The sequence below is a fragment of the Natrix helvetica genome, assembly GCF_964273705.1.
Source record: "Natrix helvetica genome assembly, chromosome: 1".
In the NCBI taxonomy this organism is placed as follows: Eukaryota; Metazoa; Chordata; class Lepidosauria; order Squamata; family Natricidae; genus Natrix; species Natrix helvetica.
This window is the reverse complement of record NC_138548.1, coordinates 282164059-282188386: the sequence shown is the minus strand read 5'-3', so window position 1 is coordinate 282188386 and position 24328 is coordinate 282164059. Positions and strand designations below refer to the sequence as shown.

The following is a 24328-nucleotide window of genomic DNA, read 5'->3' as shown; positions in this document are numbered from 1 at the left end:
AAAGAGAAGAGAGCAGCGCACACCACATGGGCTTCTCCCAACTACTGAATTCTCCGCTCCAGCAAAGGAAGTGAGTGGGCAGGACAAGCCTGATGCGGACAGGTGGGGCAAGAAAGCGAGAGAGCAGTGACCGGGCGGGGGCAGCGAACAGGTTGGGGGCAGGCTAAGGGAGTGACCGTTCCGGTACGGGGCCTCCGTAATCCCTGGTACGTGAAGGCACGCTAAATTCTTCAATCTGGTATGCGCGTACCGGTGTATACCTGCTGAAATTCACCTCTGGTATAGTGATATTAATTTCCAAATGGGAACGTTCTAACATTCCTCTGAATTCAAGGATAAACATATGTATTTTGGCCAGATAACGACTTAAAATGGCTCTTTGTTTGAGCAGTCGCTTCTTGTTTTATTTGCTGATATACTCTGGGAATAGGATCCAAAGAAATGCAATGCATTAACAGTTCCAGAGTTAATGGAACTGTTTCCTTCTGGTGATAAAATTGAATGCAGCTCAAGAATATCCTCAGATGGTAGGGATTTCTTCAAGGGGAGGATTAGGGGCTACTATTGGGCGAAGCTGAAAGTCCCTTTGTACTCTGCAAAGCTCTTTGGATCCTGAACTAGATTTGTTGATTCTCTATTCTCTTTTTCAAATCAGATTGAATTCTTTTATATTAATCTTACTGTTACAGTCTATTTTGATATATAGTTTAGTGATTTCTAGACCTGTTGTGTTATTAGAAATTTGCTTCTTTTTAAAAAATTCATATCTTGCTAATTCAGACAAATGTACATGTTGGACATATAAATAATTGGCATATGAATTTTCTCTGCATTTTGGGTGTTATCTTTAAACATATGTGAGAAAAATCTGTCCTGTGTATAAATTTATTTTTCTTTGAAATGTGTTTGTTAAACATTGAAAAGCATGTGGCTTTTTGTTTGTCACCTCTGGAACACTTCTGGAAAGACTTTTAATTAATAAGGGGCTTAATTTTGAATGGCGTTGGGCACCTTTTAACTGCTCCATTCAGTTGAGAAGAGTGCTTTGACCTGGCCCACAATCAATTGGAAGACTTTCTATGTGGTACTATACTCCTACGTATTATTTATAGTCTGTTCTAACTGTGCGATGTGTTCACTTCAGTATTTTTTGCCATTTTTTTTCATTTATTAGCGCCATGTCCTATCACTTTTCCCCTCATTGATTTCAAAACAATGCATCTACAGAGAGAAGGGGAGGGTAAGTATGGTTCGCCATACATTCAGTTACTGCCTCTTTCATGGTTTATGGTTGCTTTCAAATTACCCCTTTTACCTGCTGCCTTCTGGAGAGCCATGGCTTATGATTGGCGCAGTGATATGCATATTAATGTTGTGCATTGATATGCATATTAAAGTTTGACATGCTGGTATGTTCAGTTAAATGATTTTTGCCAGCAGAAGTAGGAAATACTGCCTCACAACCTGGGAAAGCCTCTGCCAGCTAGAGGAGAATGTGCCCTGCTAGTTGGACAAGTGAAGAGTGTCCATATAAAGCAGCTTTATAAGTTCACACCATGACATCATGTCTGGTTTGCCTTTTTGTAATCCAATAACTTTTATTTTAAACAAGGAATTCTTTAAAATGTATGTTGGTGTTTGGTGGGAAGCAGGTATAAGTGGGTTAATCAACATCTTATTGTGTTGTCACTGTATTGTTCAAAACTATCTTTCAAGTATAAGATTTGCACTGGAAAAACCAAATACAGTATTTATGTCATTCTATTTCTGTGTTTGCAAATAAAGAAATAGAGTGAAGAACTGTCTCGGTGTGTGTATTAATATTAGTACACACACATATACACATATATGTTATTTTAGAGGGACAATAACAAGGTTTTCCTTTCTTGGATTATTCTACTATTTCAGATTCCCTAGAAAGCCACAAATTATTTCACAAAAACACACATTATAACTGTAATGTACAATATTACATATTATTTATTTACTTTCTTCACAAACAATTAATGCTCCTTCAATAGAATTATTATTCTTCAATATCAATATATGGAGGAGTCAAGTCTTTTTTATTACAATGAAACATAGGATTTGCACTTCATTATCTAAAATCTTTATGTAAATATATTAATGCACACTGTTGCACCTGAAGGAATTTCTGTTGTTTTGGACAAAAATTACCTGTTCATATGGTTTAAGGCACATAATCAAAGCGCACATGGTACATATTTAGTGTACAACATGGTATAGTTTTCTTTATTAATGCATGATGATTAGCTAATTAAATATGTAAAGTGGCATACACTTATGGGAAGATTGTTGTATATGTCTTAAGTGTATTGGACCTATTTTCTTTTTCTTTTTTTCTTTGACATGTAGCTTTCCAGTGCATTTCATTATTCATTTTAGTCACATTGTGAATTTGCAATTTTTGCAGTCTTCTAATATCCCAGTGCCATTTGTTTTTTATTTCCTTCTAGAACCATTTCCTGCTTTTAAATCTTGGCAGGAAGATAATGAATCTGGAGAAGCTCAGCTTTCTCCACAAGCTGGCAGAATGAATCATCCTCTGGAGTTAGATAGTCATCCCATATTGGCACACCGGAGTTTGGATTTTGGGCAAAGTCAGCGTTTCCTACATGATCCAGAAAAAATAGATTCTTCATCTAAAGCCCTTCCTTTTGTTAGGTAAGTTGTTAATGTCATTCACAGATACAGTTCATAAGAAAAAAAACTATTAATGATTTGTATTAGCATATAGAATTTTTTACCTTTAACTCCAAAATCGTAAGACTTTTTGGTTTTGTTATCTTTCTAGACAGCTTCTGAGTTTTTTAAAAAAGTAGATTTATTAAAAAAAAAGTTTTCTAGAAGAGAATTTGCCGTTTCCACTGAATAATTTTTATTATCAGCTGAAGTTTGGAATAAATTTATCTTTCTTCAGTTGCAACTTGTGCATAGAGTAAAAATGTCTGTTTAAAATCACTATCAAGCAAAGGTATAGGAAAACACTAAAAGAATGCCAGGAATCTTCTTTCAAGAATGTGTAGATTCCAAATGTTTTAATCAGTGGTGGGTTCCTGCTGGATCGCACCGGATCGCGCGCGCTCCCTTTCAGCGCTCCACCTGGCTTGCGCGCTCCCTTTCAGCGCTCCACCTGGCTCTCGCGCTCCCTTCCGGCGCTGAAACCGGAAGTACAGTCTTGCCCCGCCCCTGGCGAAGCAACGACGCCTGCCTGCGCTCCACCAGCTCGGCTGGGAACGGAGATGTTTCCTCAGCGGAGCGGAGCGCCTGAAAAGACTTTTCAGGCGCTCCGCTCCGCTGAGGAAACATCTCCGTTCCCAGCCGAGCTGGTGGAGCGCAGACAGGCGTCGTTGCTTCGCCAGGGCCGGGCAAAACTGTACTTCCGGTTTCAGCGCCGGAAGGGAGCGCGCAAGCCAGGTGGAGCGCTGAAAGGGAGCGCGCAAGCCAGGTGGAGCGCTGAAAGGGAGCGCGCAAGCCAGGTGGAGCGCTGAAAGGGAGCGCGCGCGATCCGGTGCGATCCGGGAGGAACCCACCACTGGTTTTAATGCATGTAAACAAAAATGAATAGAAAAACATAACAAATATTGTTTTAAATCTTGAGAAATGCTAACTGTGAACTAAATCGATAACATTCAGTTGAAGTAAGTTAAATAAATTAGGATTGATGTACATTGATAGAAAAAATGACCTTTAAGCTTTCATGAAATATGTTACCTGTTTTGGGCAGCTAATAAAGCCTAGCCAGCATAATAATTGTAACATTGAGATCCAAATACCGTGTTTCCCTGAAAATAAGACAGGGTCTTATTTTCTTTTGACCCCCTCCCCCGAACTTGGCCTTATTTTCGAGGAGGTCTTACTATTTTTGAGGTGCAGGAGGCAGCGAGCATGGGTCACCTCATGGCTGCTGCTGTGTTGCAATATTTTTGGGGAGGACTTATTTTCAGGGGAAGGCTTATTTCAGTGCATGCGCTCAAAAGCCTGATTGGGCTTATTATCCAAGGAGGTCTTATTTTAGAGAAAACATAGTACTTGTAGAATGATAAAATATTTTAATCCATTTTTTTCTGCATTCTGCTCTACTTTTCTGTTAAAATTCTTTTTTTAAACAATTTATATGGGAAAGCTCTGTTTTTCTTCTTAGAAGTGATTCTTCAGTACTTTAATTGTTCTTAGATGTCATGGTTGACTAATTTTGGGAAAGACTTTAGCAAGAAAAGGGTTTTTTTCCTATCAGTGTATTCAGAGGTGGGTTGCCAATTTCTTTACTACCGGTTCGGGCGCGCACAATGCTTCTGTGCATGCACAGAAGCATCTGGGCAGGTGGGCGGAGCCTCCTGCCACCGCTACTACCTGTTTAGCCGATCTGGGCCCAACTGGCAGCAACCCACCTCTGAGTGTATTGATTAACAGCTTTTTAAAAAACTTAGCCATGTTACCTTTTCAGCAGCCAGTTTGATCTAGTAGTTAATGTACTAGACTAGAAAGCAGGAAACTGTGATTCTAGTCCTGTTTTAGGCATGAAAGCCGGCTGGGTGACATTGAACCAATCACTCTTTCAGCCCAGCCCAGCACAACCCAACTCAGCACGACAGAGTTGTTGTGAAGAAAATAGGAGTATTAGATGCGTTCTGCACCTTGAGTTATTTATAAAAATAATAAAAAGCAGGAAATAAAGTAGTAATTTATAGTAAATATTGGTGACAATGTTGTAAAAGTAAAAAAATAATTTTGTTGTCTATGTTCCATGGATTTTATAATGGAAACATAAATGTATACCTGTTTCCTCTTTTAACTGAACATGCATATATGTGTACCCATATGTATATATAGTACCTATAGTATTTACCTCTTCTTTTACATTCAGAACTCGAAGAGCAGCATTTAGTAGTTCTAAGGATGATAGAAAAGAAGAAAAGACTCCATATCAGCTAGTCAAAAAGTTGCAGAAAAAAATAAGACAGTTTGAGGAGCAATTTGAGAAAGACAAAAACTTAAAGGTAAATTATTTTAATATTTTACAGTGCTGTTTTAGGATAATATTTATTTACTTTACAAAAATGAACTTGCATTGATTTTTTTTTCATCATTCCATTCTTTCCTCTTTTCTACTTAATTTTCTTTTCTCAATTGTTACACTAACACACATGTTAGTATAGTTCATTGAACAAAAATAGGATAAAAAAGTAGTTCTTCTGTTTTTCTTTATAGAATACCATTGAATTGCTGTGTTTATTTTTTCTGTTCGCTAACTTTTTTCTTAGCACTAAAGCAGAATTGAAAATATCAATAGAAAATAAATCAATAAGAAAAATCATAATTTTGAATTTCTCTCAGAAAGCTATATGATGGAAATGAAGCTTCTTATTCATTTAGGAATATTTATTACCAGTGTGTGTTAAGGTGCTGTACTAGGAGGGGGGTACCTAGTTTATAGTCTTCCCTTAGGCATAGAAGCTGGCTGAGTGACTTTGGGATAGTCATTCCCTCTCATCCCTAGATTGGAAAGTTCAAAATCATCCCTCTACCAACCTACATTGGATCAACATATGGTACATTACTATCCATAACCTTCAAAGAAGAGGCTTTCATGTGATAGTTGACTGATTTAGGATGGTGGTGATGATGATAAGTTAGGATTCAGCTGCATTTCAGATAACAAGTATATACGTAAATCACTTCATATTGTAAAAATAATATAAATATATTTTATCTGTTACTAAGTAGTACACATTAAGCTTCCAGATATTTTTAAGGGTAGCTTCATTACAATAATCCAGAGGGGAGGTTACAGCATGTGGGTGACTGTGAGAAGGACACATTGGTCCAGGAACAGGTATAATTGGTGCACAACTCATAATTGTGCCTTTCTGGCCCAACTGCTATTTGTTCCTCGAGCTGGAGAACCACTATATTATGCACTGGGTCAATCTGGAGCAGTGCAACCCCTCCAGAACCAAAAAGATGGTATTTTTCTCCAAGAGCTGAAGAGTTCCCAACCTAGAGCCACTCTGTTTTGCCAGGGTTCAGTTTGAGCCTGTGGTTCCCATTCAGACCTCAATAGCCTTCAGGCACCGAGAGAGTGGTCGCAGCATTGCTTAATTCACCCTGGGCAGAGATGTACAGCTCACTATCATCAGCATATTGATGATATCTCACCCCATGGTGATGGATGATTTTCCCATACAGTTTTATATAGATAGTAAACAGGAGCAAAACAGCTACCAACCCTTGTGCAGGGTTGATGATTAGTCATATTTTAATGATTAGATATGACAATAGAAGTATTGCTGTGGATTATTGATTTACAGGTTTTGATCTGTATCAAAGAAAGTCAGGAGTTTATTTTTTAAATTTTTTTTCTATACCTTTTGTTGTAGCTTGCATTCTTGAATTTTGTTTTTATTATCCCTTGTCCCCTTTTTAAAATTCCATTTCTTTGCTCTTTTGGTATTTTCTATTTTTTACAAAAAAAATTACTTTCTTTGCAGCCTTCGTATTCTGATATTGCAGCAAATCCAAAGGTTTTGAAATGGATGACAGAGCTTACCAAATTAAAAAAGCAAATAAAAGGTAGGTTTTTCATAGAAATCTCTCATGCCACCTCTGCAGCTCATGCTTATTAATTATTGACAATTTTCATTAAGAAAGCATTTGATTGTTATTTCATTCTACTTTCTAAAACAATGTTAGGTATCTATATGCCACTAAAATTCTCATCTTAAACCTGAAACTGGATGAAACATCCAGTTAAACAAATTTTGAACCGAGGTGCCACAAATAGGCTAACTTACAGAATGCATCCAAAATCTGGATCCATTACTTTTGTGAGATTGAAATTTGGCAAAATTATGGCCAGTTGAGTGCTGCTGCATTGCCATCCAGGGTTCAAGCAGGCCAATCCCCCTAGCCTTCAGACTAGCCTTTCCTTCAGCTGCTGGAGATCAGGTAAGTCAGTCCTGTTTTAGCCCTCTGGAGGCCATTGGCTGCCAGAGGGTGGTTATCTGCAGTCAGGCTGGTTACAAGTTAATCTCACTTCCCCTGCCTTTTTGCCCTTGGTCATCCTGTTTATCTGTTTAGATAAGGAAATGCCTCTGAAATAGCAATAGCACTTAGATTTATATACCGCTTTACAGCCCTTTCTAAGCAGTTTACAGGGACAGCATATTGTCCCCAACAATCTGGCTTCTCATTTTACCGACCTCGGAGGATGGAAGGCTGAGTCAACCTTGAGCCATTCAGAATCGAACTCCTGGAGTGAACCTGAAATTCTGCATTCTAGCCACTGTGCCACCTTGGCTCTTGAATGATGACCCATTGGGTCCAGGTGGTTTAGTGTTTAAATTCCTCGTTTCTGTTTTGATTAGGCACATTAAAAGTAACAGTTACAAAGTGACTGAGCTATGTTCTATGGGCTTGTGTTTCATTTTTTTTTTAATTCAATGTAGATGCAAAGCACAAAAGCTCAGATGAATTGATACCTCAGGCACGTCCACGAAGCAACACTCTTCCAAAAAGTTTTGGTTCATCTCTGGATCATGAAGATGAAGACAATGAAGATGATCTGCGTGTTGCTCAGAAAGAGAAGAAGCCTACAAAAGAAATCACTGTTGAACTAATTTTAAAAAAATTGAAAGAAAAGCGAATTGATAGATGCTTGCCAGAAGATATAAAAGTAAGTATTGCATATGCTGCTACATCAGAAAAGAAAATGCATCTGTCAAGTTCATTATCCTGTTGAATTTCCTAATATCTCATTCACTAAGTTGCTTATAGTACTGACCCATGGCATAATAATTTGATAGAAATATGAATAATCTCTAATGCATACATTGGGCTCTGCAGAAGAAATGGAATTTGTTTGTATAATGTTGGAGACAAATATTAACCTGATAGTTATTTAAAGGAGGAAGCATCTTGCAGAAGAAGCAGTTCCCTGGAATAGAATGCTTTGACATTTTAGGGACAATATGCAGATCTTTTTCAATATCTTGCCTTATGTGGTGTTGGTGGTGATGAAACATAGCCTTGATCTATGTTTACTTAACAAAGACGACTCCAGATTAATTGTATAATTATCTAATTATAGATAGTGTTCAAAATTTCTGCAAGGATAAGATAAATTAGACTATCCTTAAATACATTAGTAGAAAAGGATTCATGAAATGTCTGGATGACTGAAACCTTCGATTTGGAAAGATGGCCTGGATAGATGGCACCATTAAGCACATTTTAAAATATTAACATGGAGAAAAAAATCTGCAAATTCACTTCTCCACCACGCTCATATTTTAGAACTTTGTAGGAGTGAGAACAGTAAAAAAGATCATTCTGAATTGTTGTCTGCCCAGTAAAGTACTGTGATAAAGAAACTGAAAGTCACTCTAGACCAGTGGTCGGCAAGCCGCGGCTCGCGAGCCAAATGCGGCTCTTTGCACATTTTAATGCGGCTCTTCTGTGCGCCGGGCGCCCGCTTCCCTCCCTCCTCTCGGGCTTTGGAGGGAAGCTTCTGCAAAAGCCCGGGCATGACAAGTCTCCCAGGCTGTAATTTGCCGAGCTGTACGCGCGCGCCTGTTTTCCACGGTGTGGAGCAGCGGCGAGATTCTGGGCGGCGAGCGATGATTCCGGGGGGCATCAGTGGGGGGGCAGGGTCCCCCTCGCGTTCCTCATCTTCCTGGATGGCCCCTGGAATCATCGCTCACCGCGCAGAATCTCGCCGCTGCTCCACGCCGTGGAAAACAGGCGCGTGCGCACAGCTCGGCAAATTAAAGCCTGGGAGACCTGTTGCCACTCGCCTTTGCAGAAGCTTCCCTCCGAAGTCTTGGGAAGTTCTGAGGAGCCCCCCAAGGCAAAACGCCGCTGCCAGGTAGCTAAAAGTACGTCTCTGATTCGTCTCTGTCAGTCTCTCTCTGATTCCCTCTCTCACTCCCTCTCTCTGTTCCTCTGTCTGTCTGTCTCACTCACACACACACACACACACTGTGGTCACAGTGTGTGTGTGTGTGTGAGTGAGACAGACAGACAGAGAGAGGAACAGAGAGAGGGAGTGAGAGAGGGAATCAGAGAGAGACTGACAGACAGACACACACACACACACAGAGACAGAGAGGGGGAGGGAGGGAGAGAAAGATAGACAGACAGAGAGAGACACACACACAGAGTGAGTGATTAAGTGAATGAGTGAGAGACAGACACACCCACATACACAGAGTGACAGAGAGAGAGGAAGGGAGGGGAGAGAGACAGAGGGAGAGACAGAGACACACACACACACACAGAGTGAGTGAAAGACAGACACACACACACACACACACACACACAGAGTGACAGAGTTGGGGGAAGGAGGAGAGAGAGACAGAGATACAGAGAGAGAGAGAGACAGATAGACACCCAGAGAAAATGACAGAGGGAGACAGAGAGGGAGGGAGGGAGAGAGAGACAAAGAGCCAGAGAGAGAGAGAGAAAGAAAAAGAAAAAAAAAGAAAGTGGGAGAGAGAGATGAAAGAAAGAAAGAAAAAAACAACATATGACCACAATTGAGCCCAAAATTTTGGTTGCTAAGCAAGAGCGGCTCTCCAAATAAATTTCAATCGTGGTTTTGGCGAGATTTGGCTTAGTTGAAAAAAAAGGTTGCCCACCACTGGGCTAGTGTGGTGGTTAAGTTACATTTCAAAAGCTATTTTTCTGATCCAAGATTTGAGAAGTTGTGCAGCGAACAATAAGCCCATCCCATTAATAATTTTAAATCATTAAACGATGTTCAATAAATTGTGAATTTAAAGCTCATGTTTAATTTATTTTTCAATTAACCTAACCTTAACGAACTAAAAAGTAGATTTCCAAATCCTTAAAAAGTCAAAAATTAAAAAAAATCGGATGTACCTATTAAGGGAGCCGCGGAAAAAATCCGAAGTGTTATGGGAGCCACAAACCGAAAAAGATTGGGAACCTCTGATATAGAAAATAAACAAACTAAAGATTCTTTGGTTAAATGAATGCAGAATGTACATGCCAAATGATATGCAGCAATGGGAATATAAATGGAAAATAAATATAAATTTCCTGCAGATATCACATTTGGAGAAAATTGGTACAAGATGCTTTTTCATTGATGCAATATCCTAGACTTTGTTGCTCTAATAGACAATTCAAATTTTAAGACTACCAGACTACCAGAAATGCAATAACCAGGTTGGATCATTTTTTTAATACTTTGTGGCAACTAAGTAACTCAACAGTTTGGAAGATGATTCACCATAAAATGAAGCAATTTTTAAGTATAGACTTCTATTGCTCACTAGCTGATTTTTTTTTTATTTTATTTTTTTGCTAAATCTTACCAAGCATTATATTCCTACAGAATATATGGAGTTGGGTCTGAACATGAGAACAGCTGCTAGGATATTTTCTGCTTCTTGGTTAAAATTACACAAAATTCCTTCTCTGAAAATAGCAGACTGCTATGGAACTAAGCATCCATGTAACAAATAACTTCAGATTTAAGAAATAAGCCTAATACTAAATTTATTTAACTTGGAAACTATCTGTAGACTATAATTCTGCATGTGAACATTCAAAGTATAGGTTACTCCAAGTCTTTAAAATGTTATATTTTGCTTCTTTGTTACAATAAGGCAGTGGTGGGTTTCAGGTGGTACGCCCCGGTACGGGCGTACCAGTGCCTGCCTGGAGCACCAGGTACCATTCTGGTACGATGCTCCGGAGAGCCTGCCCGCCCACCCATCATCCTTACCTGTATTTGAACTTTTTGGCGGTTCCGCGCACGCTCATGGCGTGTACGGTGCCAGCTGGAGCATCACGGAGGCATCGCTGGAGGGTAGGATGCATGTGCACGCTGCGCGCGTTCATTTGGTGGATGCCAGGCCCCGTTTCACCATACCAGTTGCAACGGGATCTGGAACCCACCGCTGCAATAAGGACACATTTTTTTCAACTTAGATAGAACATGTATTGCTTATTCTTATTGTTTATTCTTCTATTGACTACCATTGCTAATTCTTAATTTAATTTGACAATGGTATTAAAGTACTAAAATCATCTCTATATGCTGTATTAATCTAAAGTTACTTTGAAAATTTTAATTTAATTTAATTTAATTTAATTTAATGCTTCTAGACCGCCCCCTCTCCCGAAAGGGACTCGGGGCGGTGTACAGTTCATACAAAATATAACAAGATACAATAAAATTAAATATGTACAGTTGACAGTTGACATGGAGGAGGTTAAAATGCCGTTAAAAGAACTGTACAAAGCAGATATAAAATAAATTCAAACCCCTAAAAACAAATACAGTAAATTAAAAAAACCCTAAAATAACCAGATGTAGTACGTTTGCCAGGAGGGACAGTTGAATTATGCCAGGCCTGCTAATCGGAACAGGTGAGTCTTCAGTTTTTGCCGGAAGGAGCGGAGGTCAGAAGTGGTTCTAATGTCGGGGGGGAGGTCATTCCAGAGGGTTGGGCCCATCACAGAGAAGGCCCTACTCCTCGGTGTCGCCCGCCGGCATTGTCCAGTGGATGGCACCAGGAGAAGTCCCTCCCTGTGTGAGCGTATTGGCCGCAGGGATGTATGTGGGAGGATGCGATCCCGCAAGTAACTAGGTCCCGTGCCATGGAGCGCTTTAAAGATGGTAATCAGCACCTTGAAACGCACCCGGAAAACCACAGGTAGCCAATGCAGCTCGCGCAGGAGAGGTGTTACGTGGGAGTACCTCGTACTCCCCATCACAGCCCGCGCGGCTGCATTCTGAACTAACTGCAGTCTCCGGGCGCGTCCCAAGGGCAGCCCCATGTAGAGAGCGTTGCAGTAATCCAGGCGGGACGTCACCAGCGCATGAGTGACCGTGCGTAGGGCATCCCGGTCCAGTAGGGGGCGCATTTGTTGCACCAGGCGAACCTGGTGGAACGCCCCCCTTGCCACGGCCGCCACATGGTCATCCATTGACAGCCGGGCATCAAGGAGGACGCCCAAATTGCGCGCCCGTTCCACAGGGGGCAATTGCTCGCCCCCTATGGCCAGCGATGGAATCAGCTGGCTGAACCGAGGTGCCGGTAGCCACAGCCACTCAGTCTTGGAGGGGTTGAGTTTAAGTCTGTTGTCCCCCATCCAGACCCCGACGGCCTCCAAACACCGGGACATCACTTCGACAGCCTCGTTGGGGTGGTTTGGAGTTGAAATATACAGCTGAGTATCATCAGCGTAGAGGTGATACTCAACCCCAAAACCACGGTTGATCTCACCCAGCGGCTTCACATATGTGTTGAACAGGAGAGGCGAGAGGACCGACCCCTGTGGCACCCCACAAGTGAGTGGCCTCGGGGTCGACCTCTGTCCCCCTGTCAACACACATTGCCTCCGGTCGGAGAGGTAGGAGCCGAACCACCGCAAAACGGTACCTCCGACTCCCATCCCCTCCAACCGGCGCAATAGGATACCATGGTCGATGGTATCAAAAGCCGCCGAGAGGTCTAATAGGACCAGGATAGAGGAACAACCTCTATCTCTGGCCCTCCAGAGATCATCAACCAACGCGACCAAGGCTGTCTCTGTGCTGTGCCCAGGTCGGAAGCCGGACTGGCGTGAGTCTAGATACTCGGATTCGTCAAGGTGTCGTGAAAACTGCTGGGCCACCACATTCTCAACAACCTTCGCTAGAAACGGAAGGTTGGAGACTGGACGATAGTTAGCTAGCTCCATTGGGTCGAGTGAGGGCCTCTTAAGTAAGGGCCTCACCACCGCCTCTTTCAAGGCGGTTGGTAAGGATCCCTCACCCAATGAGGCATTCACCAGGCCCAGAAGCCAGCCTCGTGTCACCTCCCAAGATGCCAGTACCAACCAGGAGGGACACGGGTCCATTAAACGTGTGGTGGGTCGCAGCCGTCCACGCAACCTATCTAAATCCTCGGGGGCAACAGAATCAAACTCCTCCCATTATGGTCTCACAAGACTCGTTGTTGGCGGCTCGTCTGGACCACTGAGTGGGGCCCATCCGCTCCGGATCTGAGCGACTTTGTCCTGCAGATATTCCCCAAATTCCTCTGCTCTGCCCTGTAAGGGTGCCCCCTGCGTCCTCTGTGACAAGAGGGAGCGGGTCACCCTAAACAGGGCGGCAGGGCGGTTATCCGCGGACGCAATAAGGGTGGCACAATATCTACGTTTGGCCGCCCTTAATGCCACCAGGTAGGTCCGCAAGTAGGATCTTACCTGTGTTCGATCAGATTCGGAGCGTGAGGACCTCCACCTGCTCTCTAGACGTCTCCTGTGGCGCTTCATCACCCTCAGCTCCTCGGTATACCAAGGAGCCCGGGTGGGTCGCTGCCGCAGGAGAGGTCGCAAAGGCGCAACCCGGTCCAAGGCCCCAGCCGCCGCCCTATTCCAGGCGGCCGCTAGGTCCTCCGACCGAGCGCGGGTCAGGGCTACAGGTAATGGCCCAAGCTCCGTCTGGAACCTATCCGGCTCCATCAGGCGCTTGGGGCGGTACCAGCGTGGACCGTCTGGTCCCGCCTCCTCGCGGTGGGGGGTAGCGCCAGGGAAGTCAAGCCGGAGACATGAGTGATCTGACCATGACAGGGGTGTAACAGTAAAATCCCCTCTACCCAGATCACTCGTCCACTGCTCAGATACAAAGACAAGGTCCAATGTGTGGCCTCCTTCGTGTGTGGGGCCCTGAATTAACTGGGTCAGGCCCATGGCTGTCATGGAAGCCATGAACTCCCGAGCTACCTCAGATGCTGCTCCCGTCGACGGCAGGTTGAAATCCCCCATGACCATAAGCCTGGGGATCTCAACCGCCGTCTCCGAGATCAGCTCGAGGAGCTCGGGCAGGGCTGCTCATGTATAGCGAGGAGCCAAGTATACAATCAGCAAACCCAACTGCCTCCGTGGGCCCCATTTCACACCAAGGGACTCACACCCGGATATCTGAGGAACAGTGAACTCCCTCGGCTCTAGACCTTCCCGTATAACTACCGCCACCCCACCACCCTTACCCAGGGCCCGAGGCTGATGGAATGCACGGAAACCTGGTGGGCACATTTCCACGAGGGGTAAACCACCCTCGTGGCCCAACCAGGTTTCCGTTATCCCTGCAAGGTCTAGCTCCCCCTCAGAGATCAACTCATTAATGAGGGGGGCCTTGTTGGTTACGGACCTTGCATTGCAAAGCATCAGCCGTAGGCCCGGGCTCTGTAGTTCCTGGCCACCTAGGTTGCGGGGGTTGGTGCAAACGACCGGGCATAGCCAACAACCACGGTCTCCCAACCGACCTTGTGATCTTCTCTTGTCCTCGCATCCCCCCCTCCCCGCGACCGTTGTAATCAAACAACCCTCTATTGGAATCACTTGTTCCCTCTCCCCCCCCCGCTCCGCTCACTTCCTTCCCGGACTCACCTGTCCGTCTAGCACTGGCACTGGCGCCTCTCCCGGCCTGGTTATCACACCCCCCCTCCCTGGAACCCCTTAATAACAATAAAAAACTTCTGGATAAAAAGCCCCTCAGCCTCCGTTTCTTCCACCTCTCGGGGTTCACAAACCCGTCATCAAGGCAGGCCCTTGAGAGAGCCAAGGGCCATACCTGCAAGAGCGGGGCCTCCCGCAGGCGGAGCAGGTCCAACCTCGAATAAATAGTTCGTTAAAAGTCCAATGGAATCAGGATGCTAATAAAGGTTGATAGAAAGTTGGTAAAAGTTCATAAAAGTTGATGGTTAATGAGTCGGGGTCTTAGAGGGAGGAAGGAGATGTTAAAATATTTAGATAGAGAAGAAGGGGGTGGGAATGATCGAATACCCCCAATTACATAAAATTGCATAAAACGACGAAGGTGACCACAAGGTGAGAGATTGTTCAAGGTGTTCAGGATGTTCCATGGCAGAGTGACCCAAACGTGGGAGATTATTCGCGCTGGTTCAGGGTGGTTCCTTCCTAGAGGTCCACAGAGACTTACAGTTAGAGTTTGGTGTCCCCTGCTGGCGTTGACAAGGCCTGGGGGGGGGCATAGGGGCGTTGGGAGCAGCCAGGGTATGATGGAAAAAACAGCAGAAGTCCAGGCAATGGCGGCCTTCCTTTCCCTCACCCGCCGCCATAGCCACCTTTAGTTGGTCTCTCCCGGCTAACTCACCAACTCCTAGCCATATCTTATTCTCCTTATTCTCCCCCCCCCCCCCCGGTCTTAGGTTAGTTGCCAGCAGCAATGCAAATCTCTTGCAAATCTCTTGCAAATTTTCACTCAGTTTTATACAGCTTTGTAGAACGTCCCTTTGTAGGGACATTCAGCTATGACAAAATAAAATTTTATACTATGGTTGTGCAGTCCAGAGAGTATGAACCAATTGCATTGGTTTTGATTTATCATGAAGATCCTTAAAATTGTTTTGAAGTCTTAAAGAGTTCAAAGAAAGCCACTTTTCTCCTGGAGCTTTCTTGTAATCTTTGGCTTTTTTTCCAAAACTAAGAAAGGCTAGGTTGATGGATACTTAGGTCTGCGTTTTTTCTGTGCTAGCATTCTGACTTTGGAATTCCTAGCTCTGTCCCTAATGATGTTTAAACACAAATAAGAATACTAGTATTTTGAGAGAAATTGTAAAGCCTATAAATTGATTTTTAATATTACAGATTGTTTTAAACAATGTTTTGCATTGCCTTTTGTTCTGCTGAGAAAATTCTGCATTGCTTTAAGAAGTTGGTATGGGAAGAAAAATATTTTCATCGTAATTCTTTTTCGATTTAACTATTTCCGTTTTATTATTTTAGCTCCACAAGTAAGTATAAAAACAAAAATGGCTATGGGATAAAACAGTTTCATTTCTCTCATTGTAGAAAATGACGAAAGACCATCTGGCAGAAGAAAAAACATCACTCCAAAAAAGTCTCCTGTTCTATGAAAGTCAGCATGGACGTCCGGTAATATTTCATACTCTCCCTTCTGCCTGTTTAGAATTATTTAAAACACTGTTGACATCATCTTGGAGAATCACTGAACACTTGCCCCAATGTTTCTTCTAGTAGCTTTAGACTGAAGGAATTGTGTTGGAGACCAAAGAATAAATAGGACTGAGTCCTTCAAAACAGCTTAACAATAGAATTCTAAGAATTCTAAAACAAACTGTGGTTTCTTTTCAGAAATTTGTTCCTTGAAACTTTCATCAACATTCATCAATATTTATCTAAATGTAATCTCAGAAACATAATTCAGAAGTATTTTAAGAACTATTAATTTGAGAAGAGAATACAGGTAGTCCTCAATTTATGAACACAATTGAGCCCAAAATTCATGTTACTAAGTGAGACATTTGTTAAGTGAGTTTTGTCCCATTTTATGACTTTTCTTGCCACATTTGTTAAGTGAATCATTGTGGTTGTTAAATTACTAACACGGTTGTTGAGTGAATTGGGTTTCCCCATTGACTTGGCTTGTCAGAAGATTGCAAAAGTTGATCACATGCAGCCCATTGCAACTCTCAATAATGTGAGTCAGTTATCAAGCACCTGAATGTAAATCACATGACCATAGGAACCCTGCAATGGCCATGAGTGTGAAAAATGGTTATAAGTCACTTTTATCAGTGCTGTTGTAACTTTGAACGGTCACTAAGCGAACTGCTGTAAGTTGAGGACTAACTAGTGTGTAAGAGTTTAATTTTGCTGACAGTATATTATGTAGACTTTTTTTAAAAAAAATTGAAATTAAAATCTAATTGAAAATTGAATTGAATTGAATTGAAAAGATGGGGTTACTTTACTGGTGTGGATTGAGATGTTGCTGCTTCGTATTGTAAAATAGGCACCTATCTCAAAGAGTTCATTTATTATTTATTTAAAGCTATACTTACCGAGTCCCTGTATTCAACTGGTATATGGCTCACATGTTAAATTTAAATACAGGCATTCTTCATTTAGCTACCCTAACTGAGAATGGCACTTTGTTGCTAAGCAACATGGCCACTAAAGAAACATCACCTAATCACAACAGACTTACAATATCACTTTCCATTTGATTGTTAAGCAAGACATCACACGAGAGCAAATTGCAATTTTACTGCCGGCTTCTCCATTGTCTCTCCTTGGCGGAAGCCAGATGTAAGGTGAAGTGTGAAAGTGGCAATCATATGACTGTGGAATGCTACAATTATAAATGCAGTTGCATAGTGCCCACATGTTGATCGTGTGACTGCAAGTATGCTGTGACAATCATAAATACAAGAGTGGATCATAAAGTTACTTTTTCAGTGCTGTCATAACTCTGAATGGTTGCTTAACAGGGCAGTCATGAAGCAAACCACACATGATAGATTTTGTCTTGCAAGGACACCCCCCCCCCAATACAGTAGATACGTATTGAGTAGTTAAGTGTTTATAAGTGCCCTTCTTATCCCTGTTGCTTTTATTTGACCACTTTATGCCTGCTTTTTTCCTATCAAGCCCAATTTGTTATTGATTTATTTCTGTGTGATTTACTTTTGCCATCTTTATATTACTCTGTTAGTTTTAAGGCAAGTCCCTTTTATTCATTTTCAGTGTTTGAATTTTCTTTCTTTCTTTCAGGTTTCCAGAGAAGACAGACATGTTGTTAAACCCCTCTATGACAGGTACAGGCTTGTGAAACAGATGTTAACTCGAGCAAGCATTACTCCTATCCTTGTGAGTATAGAATCCGTTTTTCATATGTTTTCTGGTTGTGATTTATTTGCCTCGATAACTTGTTTTGGGCTGATTTTTGTTTATTACTCTTACTTTTAATGTTCACAATGACTATAATAAGAAATAACTAGGGAAATCTTTATTCTTATTTTACCTGGTCCATTAGTTATGGATAACCAATCTCTAAATTAACTCCAATCTCCGAGGTATTTATCATTTACAGAAAATTTTAATATGTATTTAGCTGTTGCTACCATTCATCAACAAGTGTTTGATTATCCTTTCAAGTGGCTTTGATTGTTGAAAATGAAGATCTTTTCTATGAACATATTGTGATCTGGTGTGAAGGCTTCAATATATTTGGAATGCTTGGCATTAGAACATTAATACCATGTAAGAATAGATAAGGATAAGGAGATGTGGTGGTGCATTGGTTAGAATGAGTATTGCAGGCAAATTCTGCTGACTGCCAGGGGTTCAGTCCTCACCGGCTCAAGGTTGACTCAGCCTTCCATCCTTCCGAAGTTGGAAGTTCGCAATATGCTGATGCTGTAAACTGCTTGGAGAGGGCTGTAAAGCACTGTGAAGTGGTATATAAGTTTAAGTGCTATTAGTAAGACAACATTTGGTCGATTTAATCTAATTTCCATCTTTGATGACTAAGGGGGTAACCTACCATCTAACATCATTGCAATGGCCCATGCTCCCCTAAGTTCAAAGATATGTCACTTATTTTCCAATATTTCTCAAAGACAATTCATACATATTTTCCCAGACCATTAGTTCATTTACCAGCTTAGATGTCAATCCTGCTTTTGATAGAATACATTACTATACACATTTTGCTGTTTCTCTTGCTGTGGAATTTCATTTGTGGTTACTCTGAGCTTATTATTGTTCATCTATATTTTAATTGTCCTTGCAATCAGGAACTCTAGCATCATAGGTCACTTTTGCACATGCACACACTTACAAATCCCTAGGGTCAAGTGAGAGAAAGCTGATCTCTTCCTCTATCTTCTGGAGGATAGCTTTCAGAGTTAGAAATGGCCTTATAATAAATGTTATGATAATGAAAGTTCTTTGTTACTATTCTTTTATGCCTCTTAAAAATATTGTTTGTACTTTCTTGAGTGAATGGGAGATATTATGCACTAATTATAGTATTGCTTTTATTTATTTATTTATACAATTTATTGGCCATTCATCTTACCATAAGGTAACTCTGGGCGACTTACAAACATTCATTTTATTCATGTCTCCAATTACTTTACACTAGATAGGGTCTCTTCAGTATTGTCAAATTTCATTTATTTTGATTTCCAAGCAAGGATAGATATTTTAACATATAATTAAAGCCCTTCTTTTCTGTTGTTTCCTTCTTTCGTGCAAACAGTTTTCTTCAGTTGATGCTTTCCAGTAATATCATCTCATTTCTTTTATATCTATTGCACTTGCTTTCTTGTATTAAGAATTCAAATTCCTTTTGAACTCCCATACTTTATTATTCTTTTTAACATTAGTGTATACACAATGAATGTTCTATAGTTTGAGCCAATATTCTTTATTCTCACTTTATCCTACAAATAAAAACAGTGAAGATAGAATTTCCATATTTCAGGAAAAATTATGTAAACTAGAATGGCACATGCTCTAAATATATAGGAACATAGCTTTTAAAGCATTATCACCTTTTGATTATATTTCAGGGATCACCATCAACTAAAAGGCGTAGCCAGATGTTACAACCTATCATAGAAGGAGAAACAGCCCATTTCTTTGAGGAAATTAAGGTATTTCTCGATAAAGATGACTGCACTAGTTGCCAAGAGGCTTCTGATAAGTTTAAAATGCTATACTTATAAAGCCATACACTTACCTATCTCCTGTAGTCTAATCTTTCAAAGGAATTGGCCTAGCTGGTTCAATCAATCTAGAAAAAACTTGACTCCCATCTTGGTTTAGTTAGCTTTGTTTGATTAATTTAATTTGTTCTGTGTGTTTTATTACTTTGTGGACTAAAGTTTAGGAACTTTCTAGTTATGTATGTTCGGTCTTATATGTAAACTGCTGAGAATCCTTAGGGACTTGGTAATTGTTAATATAATTAATAAATCAATAATAAAACTGTGCCTAGATTTAAGTTGTTTAATATAAAGTGTTGCTTTGGTGATATCTCTGGCCTTCCCATTATAATTGGCCAGAAACATTATCATTAACCCAGTGTTATTAATACAAAGGATGAGGTACTGTAACATGAAAATTTGAAGATCTTATTGATCTACTTAATATCTTCTGTGACGCCTAATATAGGAGCTTTGTAATATAAATGGTCCTGCATTCAGAATATCCTGGATAACACAGCTTCTATAGTTTGTAAAACAGTAGGAGACCTACAAATGCTTGAGCTTATATTAGTGTTTTTTTTTTGGGGGGGGGGAAACACACCCCATTTCTTGCACTTTTGACAATTTTATTACATTTTAAAAGGAAGGTTACTTTTATTTAGGTTATAGGTATGATAAATGTGTGTGTGTGTGTGTGTGTGTGTGTGTGTATAAAACACTTATATGAGTTATTTTTATGAATTCCATTATTGAATGCTTTTACAGATAATTTTCTTTGCAATGCACTTGGATTATTTAAATACATATTTATTTGTACAAATGTTCTAAAACTATTTTTATAACATACGTCTTGTAGTATTAAAGCATTCTGGGGTGAAAAAAAGATTTTAAATATTTTCTTAGACTGTTCCTCTTTACACCTACAATTCTGTTATATTTTATAGTGCCTCTGGAATTTTCTGTTATAAAACACTGAACCATACAAAAAGACAATTTACAATAGCAAGTGATTTTTTCCCATTGCTTTACTGTGCATTGCTGTTCCCATTGTTTGTATTTCCCAGAGTGCTAGAACCACTGTTGACTTTAACATTAATGCCCAAACAATTCTTAACCATCAATAGCAACATGTAAATATGAATATATCTGCAGTAGTAATATTTTTTTTAAAATGTTCCATTATTTGAATCCTTAAAACTTGTCTATTATTTTAAGGAAGAGGAAGAAGATGGTGATATATCTTCAGAATTGACTGATATATTAACATCCAGTGCCCAAATACCTCCCTTTGCTACTAGCCCTGTGGAAAACTCAGAATCTGATGTTGAAGAAAGTCAAGAGAAACTAACTCGAGAGCTTCGACTTTCTAGTATCCGAGCAGCTTCCATGTAAGTAAATACGACATTGCAAATACCAAACAAATGTACTGCTGCTTATTTTTAAAAATCATTTGTGGATTCTAATTAAATCCAAAATAGATCAGTGATACACAAAATATTATATTGCTAGATTGAAATGGGCTAGAAAAGTGTCCGATCCTAATATGGCTGCTTTGACATCAGAAAACTTCTTGCATACCCCTTCCGTGAAGAGTCTCCTGAAATGTAACTCTAGTTTTATCGCTTATCACTTCTTTAGTTTTTATCTAAATTATTAGCAAGAGAACAAGTGAAAGAAAGAAAGAAATAAAAATATTTGATACAAGCTTCTAAAAAAGTTATCAGTTATCTAATTAAGTTGTGCTCCTTTAGAGGATGGGCCACTAATGATGGTATTGATTAACCAGAGTATTTTCTTACCATGTGTTTCTAGGCCTGAATTATTAGAACAACTTTGGAAAGCCAGAGGTGAAAAAAAGAAATTGCGCAAAACCCTACGGGAATTTGAAGAAGGATTTTATCAACAAAATGGGAGGTCAGTTTAATATATAACACTGATTGCCCTAGATTTGCCTTGTTAATAAAAACAAAAGTGGAAACATGCTTGTTTTAATTGAAGCATTAGTTTTGCTGGGTGCTATTTAGTAAGTTAATACACATAGATTTTTTAAAAAATGTATTAATATATTTTTATTTATGTATATTTTATTTAATGAAAATCTAATGCTGAGTTATTAGAAACTATTGAAAATAGTTTTTTTTTCAGAGACACATTATATAAAATATTAGATTAAGTTTCTTTGATAATACCAGAGACTATATAATTAACATATTTGATTTCTATGTCACCTTCTATGAACTAGAGCAGTCAAACTGGCTTAAGAGTATAAAAAAAATGAAAAAGCATTCATTAAACTGAAGATGTAACAGTAAATGAAGTTGAAAGAGCATCTTGACTCCTCTTGTAAAGCAGGACAGAATGGTGGCTATATGCAGTTCCCCTCCTCACCTTCCAGTTCATGAATTATGAGTTATTCTCCCATGTGCCAGAGAAACTTTTGGGCAATGCAGCCACCTTCATAATATCTTGCCTTACAAATCTTAAATGCAAAAGAGATTCATAGTGTGATAGAATGTAGTAAGATGATGGACCCTCCAGAGGAAAATGCATTCCAGAGGGGCAACTTAGCCCAGGTATCCTGGATCAGGGAGAGTGAAAATAGCCCACTCCTAAGGGTCCACGTTGTATATTGTAGATGCAGTTATTGTAGATGCAGATAGTGGACTCCTCAGTCTGGCCAGATTTTTTTCCTATAGATGTAAAACAATAAAGAACTGATCTTGGGAAAAAATGTCCACCTGTCATTCTTGGTTTTGGGCCTGACAGGCATTCATTCATACAATAAGAGTCTAAACCATTTTGGCAAATACCTTTAATTTTGGTTGCAAAGCAGTGTAGCTCTTGTAATCCAGATGACATATAGTTACTGTATTTCTTATTGTTTAGCAGTTTTCAGATGCTGCATTTTGTAGTTTTGCACTAGTTACAATTTCTCTGCACTTTTTAAGGTGGGCCCACTTTCAAGTATGTTGGAATAGCCAAGGTAAAACGTAACCAAAGCAAAAAATAGTTTTCCAAATCTACGTAGTTTAAAAATAGAAATAGTTGCTGCTCTAATCATTGTACAAATGTAATCCTGATGCAGCTGTCAACTATCAATCCCATGTCATCTGAAAATCAGGGCTGCAGATGTACATCTGCAAGGGGAATCCCACCCCAAATAGAATCTCTTCTCTTGAGACTGGTTTGTTATTAACCATCAATAATTCTATGTTGCTTCGGCGTAATTTCAGCTTTTCTCTCCCTGTATCTGCCCATGATACAGTTCAGGCAATTGTCAGTGGTACCAATTCCTTTTTTGAATTTGGTGACAGGAGCATTGGGTATCATAGGGATATATAGATAACAACTAATTTCATAATTTAGAATGATCTTCGTGGAGTTTCATGTGGATGTTTCAAAGCTTTTGTAGCTTGCAGACTCAGGTCATGGCTTCTGTAACATCACTGGCAGTACATACCGGTAGCTGAGTATCATAATTTGTATGGATAGTGTTGCATCTGAAATTGACATGATTTCTCTCAGTGGTGTCATATGGATATTAAAAAATAGGGGAAAGAAAATCAACACCTCTAGGCCTCCACATGGAAGTGCCATGCCAAACCCTCATTTGAATGGTTTACTTAGGAAATGGCAGAGGCACTTTAAACAATGCTTCTAGTCCACAACCTTGCAGTCAGTGCAAAAATGATTGACATCAAAGATTGACATCAAAAACCATTGAGAAATCAAACCTTGCAAACCAAAATGACCCAACGCATCAATTTCATGCCTGGGCCTGAATTCTGACTGCCCATGCTTCAAATAACTTATCTCTAGGATATTCTGTGGCTGCAGATAACACCACTTTCTCATTGACCATCCCTTAAAAAAATGGGAAATTGGAGGGAGGACCCAAAGAGATGGGTCCTGAAAGTCTTTGATTGTTTCTGTTTAATAGAACAGCCAACAAGATAAAAAAGTTGCAGACTATCAATAGAGTAGGCCCATTACAACTAGAGGTTACTTTGGCAAATAAGACATTCATTGCATTTGAATAAAAGTACAGATAGTCCTCAACTTACTACAATTGAGCCAAAAAATTATGTTGCTAAGTGAAACATTTGTTAAATGAGTTTTGCCCCATTTTACGACTTTGCTTGCCACAGTTAAGTGAATCATTGCCGTTGTTAAGTTAGTAACATGGTTAAGCAAACCTGGCTTCCCCATTGACTTTGCTTGTCAGAAGATTGGAAATGGGGATCATATGACCCCCCAGACCATCATAAATATGAACCAGTTACCAAGCATCTGAATTTTGACCTCATGACCTTGCGGATGCTGCAGCGGTCGTAAGTGAAATACAGTCATAAGTCACTTTTTCCACTGCTGCTGTAACTCTGAACAGTCACCACATGAACCGTTGCAAGTCGAGGACTATCTGTAGGGCTATAATGTAAAAGCAATGGGAGAAAAAAAAAATCAGAAAACTTTAGGAAAGTTTTTTTTCTTAAAGTTTTCTAGACTTTTTTCTCCCATGGCTTTACATTTTAGCCCTACAGGTAATCCTCAACTTACAAGAGTTTAAGTGATGCACATGTTATAGTTAAGACAAAGTTTATATATCACTACTCATCCTTGATTCATTACAATTAATCAGAGTAAAATTCTATTGCATAGAAGATAAGCAATATAGTACAATTCTTGATTAAAGGACACAAATACATTTGTTTCTTCAGGATACATTTACATTCATTTTTATAAAGAAAACAAAAGAGAAAGACATAGCTCTGCTTCAGACATGGCCTAGTTTCCTTTTATTGATG

The 24328-nt window shown here is 40.2% G+C and overlaps 1 protein-coding gene across 2 annotated transcripts in view; it reads left to right on the top strand.

Annotated features, from left to right (window-relative positions):
• FAM13B (family with sequence similarity 13 member B) overlaps positions 1-24328 on the top strand; it is a 72118-nt gene that overhangs the window by 45804 nt on the left and 1986 nt on the right. Inside the window, exons 14-23 of one of the 2 annotated variants that reach the window (XM_081955673.1) lie at positions 1175-1240; positions 2478-2685; positions 4889-5021; positions 6513-6594; positions 7470-7696; positions 15856-15939; positions 17581-17676; positions 19386-19469; positions 20739-20911; positions 21336-21437. In XM_081955673.1, the coding sequence (XP_081811799.1) occupies positions 1175-1240; positions 2478-2685; positions 4889-5021; positions 6513-6594; positions 7470-7696; positions 15856-15939; positions 17581-17676; positions 19386-19469; positions 20739-20911; positions 21336-21437 (1255 nt within the window). The remainder of the gene's footprint in view (positions 1-1174; positions 1241-2477; positions 2686-4888; positions 5022-6512; positions 6595-7469; positions 7697-15855; positions 15940-17580; positions 17677-19385; positions 19470-20738; positions 20912-21335; positions 21438-24328) is intronic. The other variant, XM_081955674.1, reaches the window with a different exon arrangement.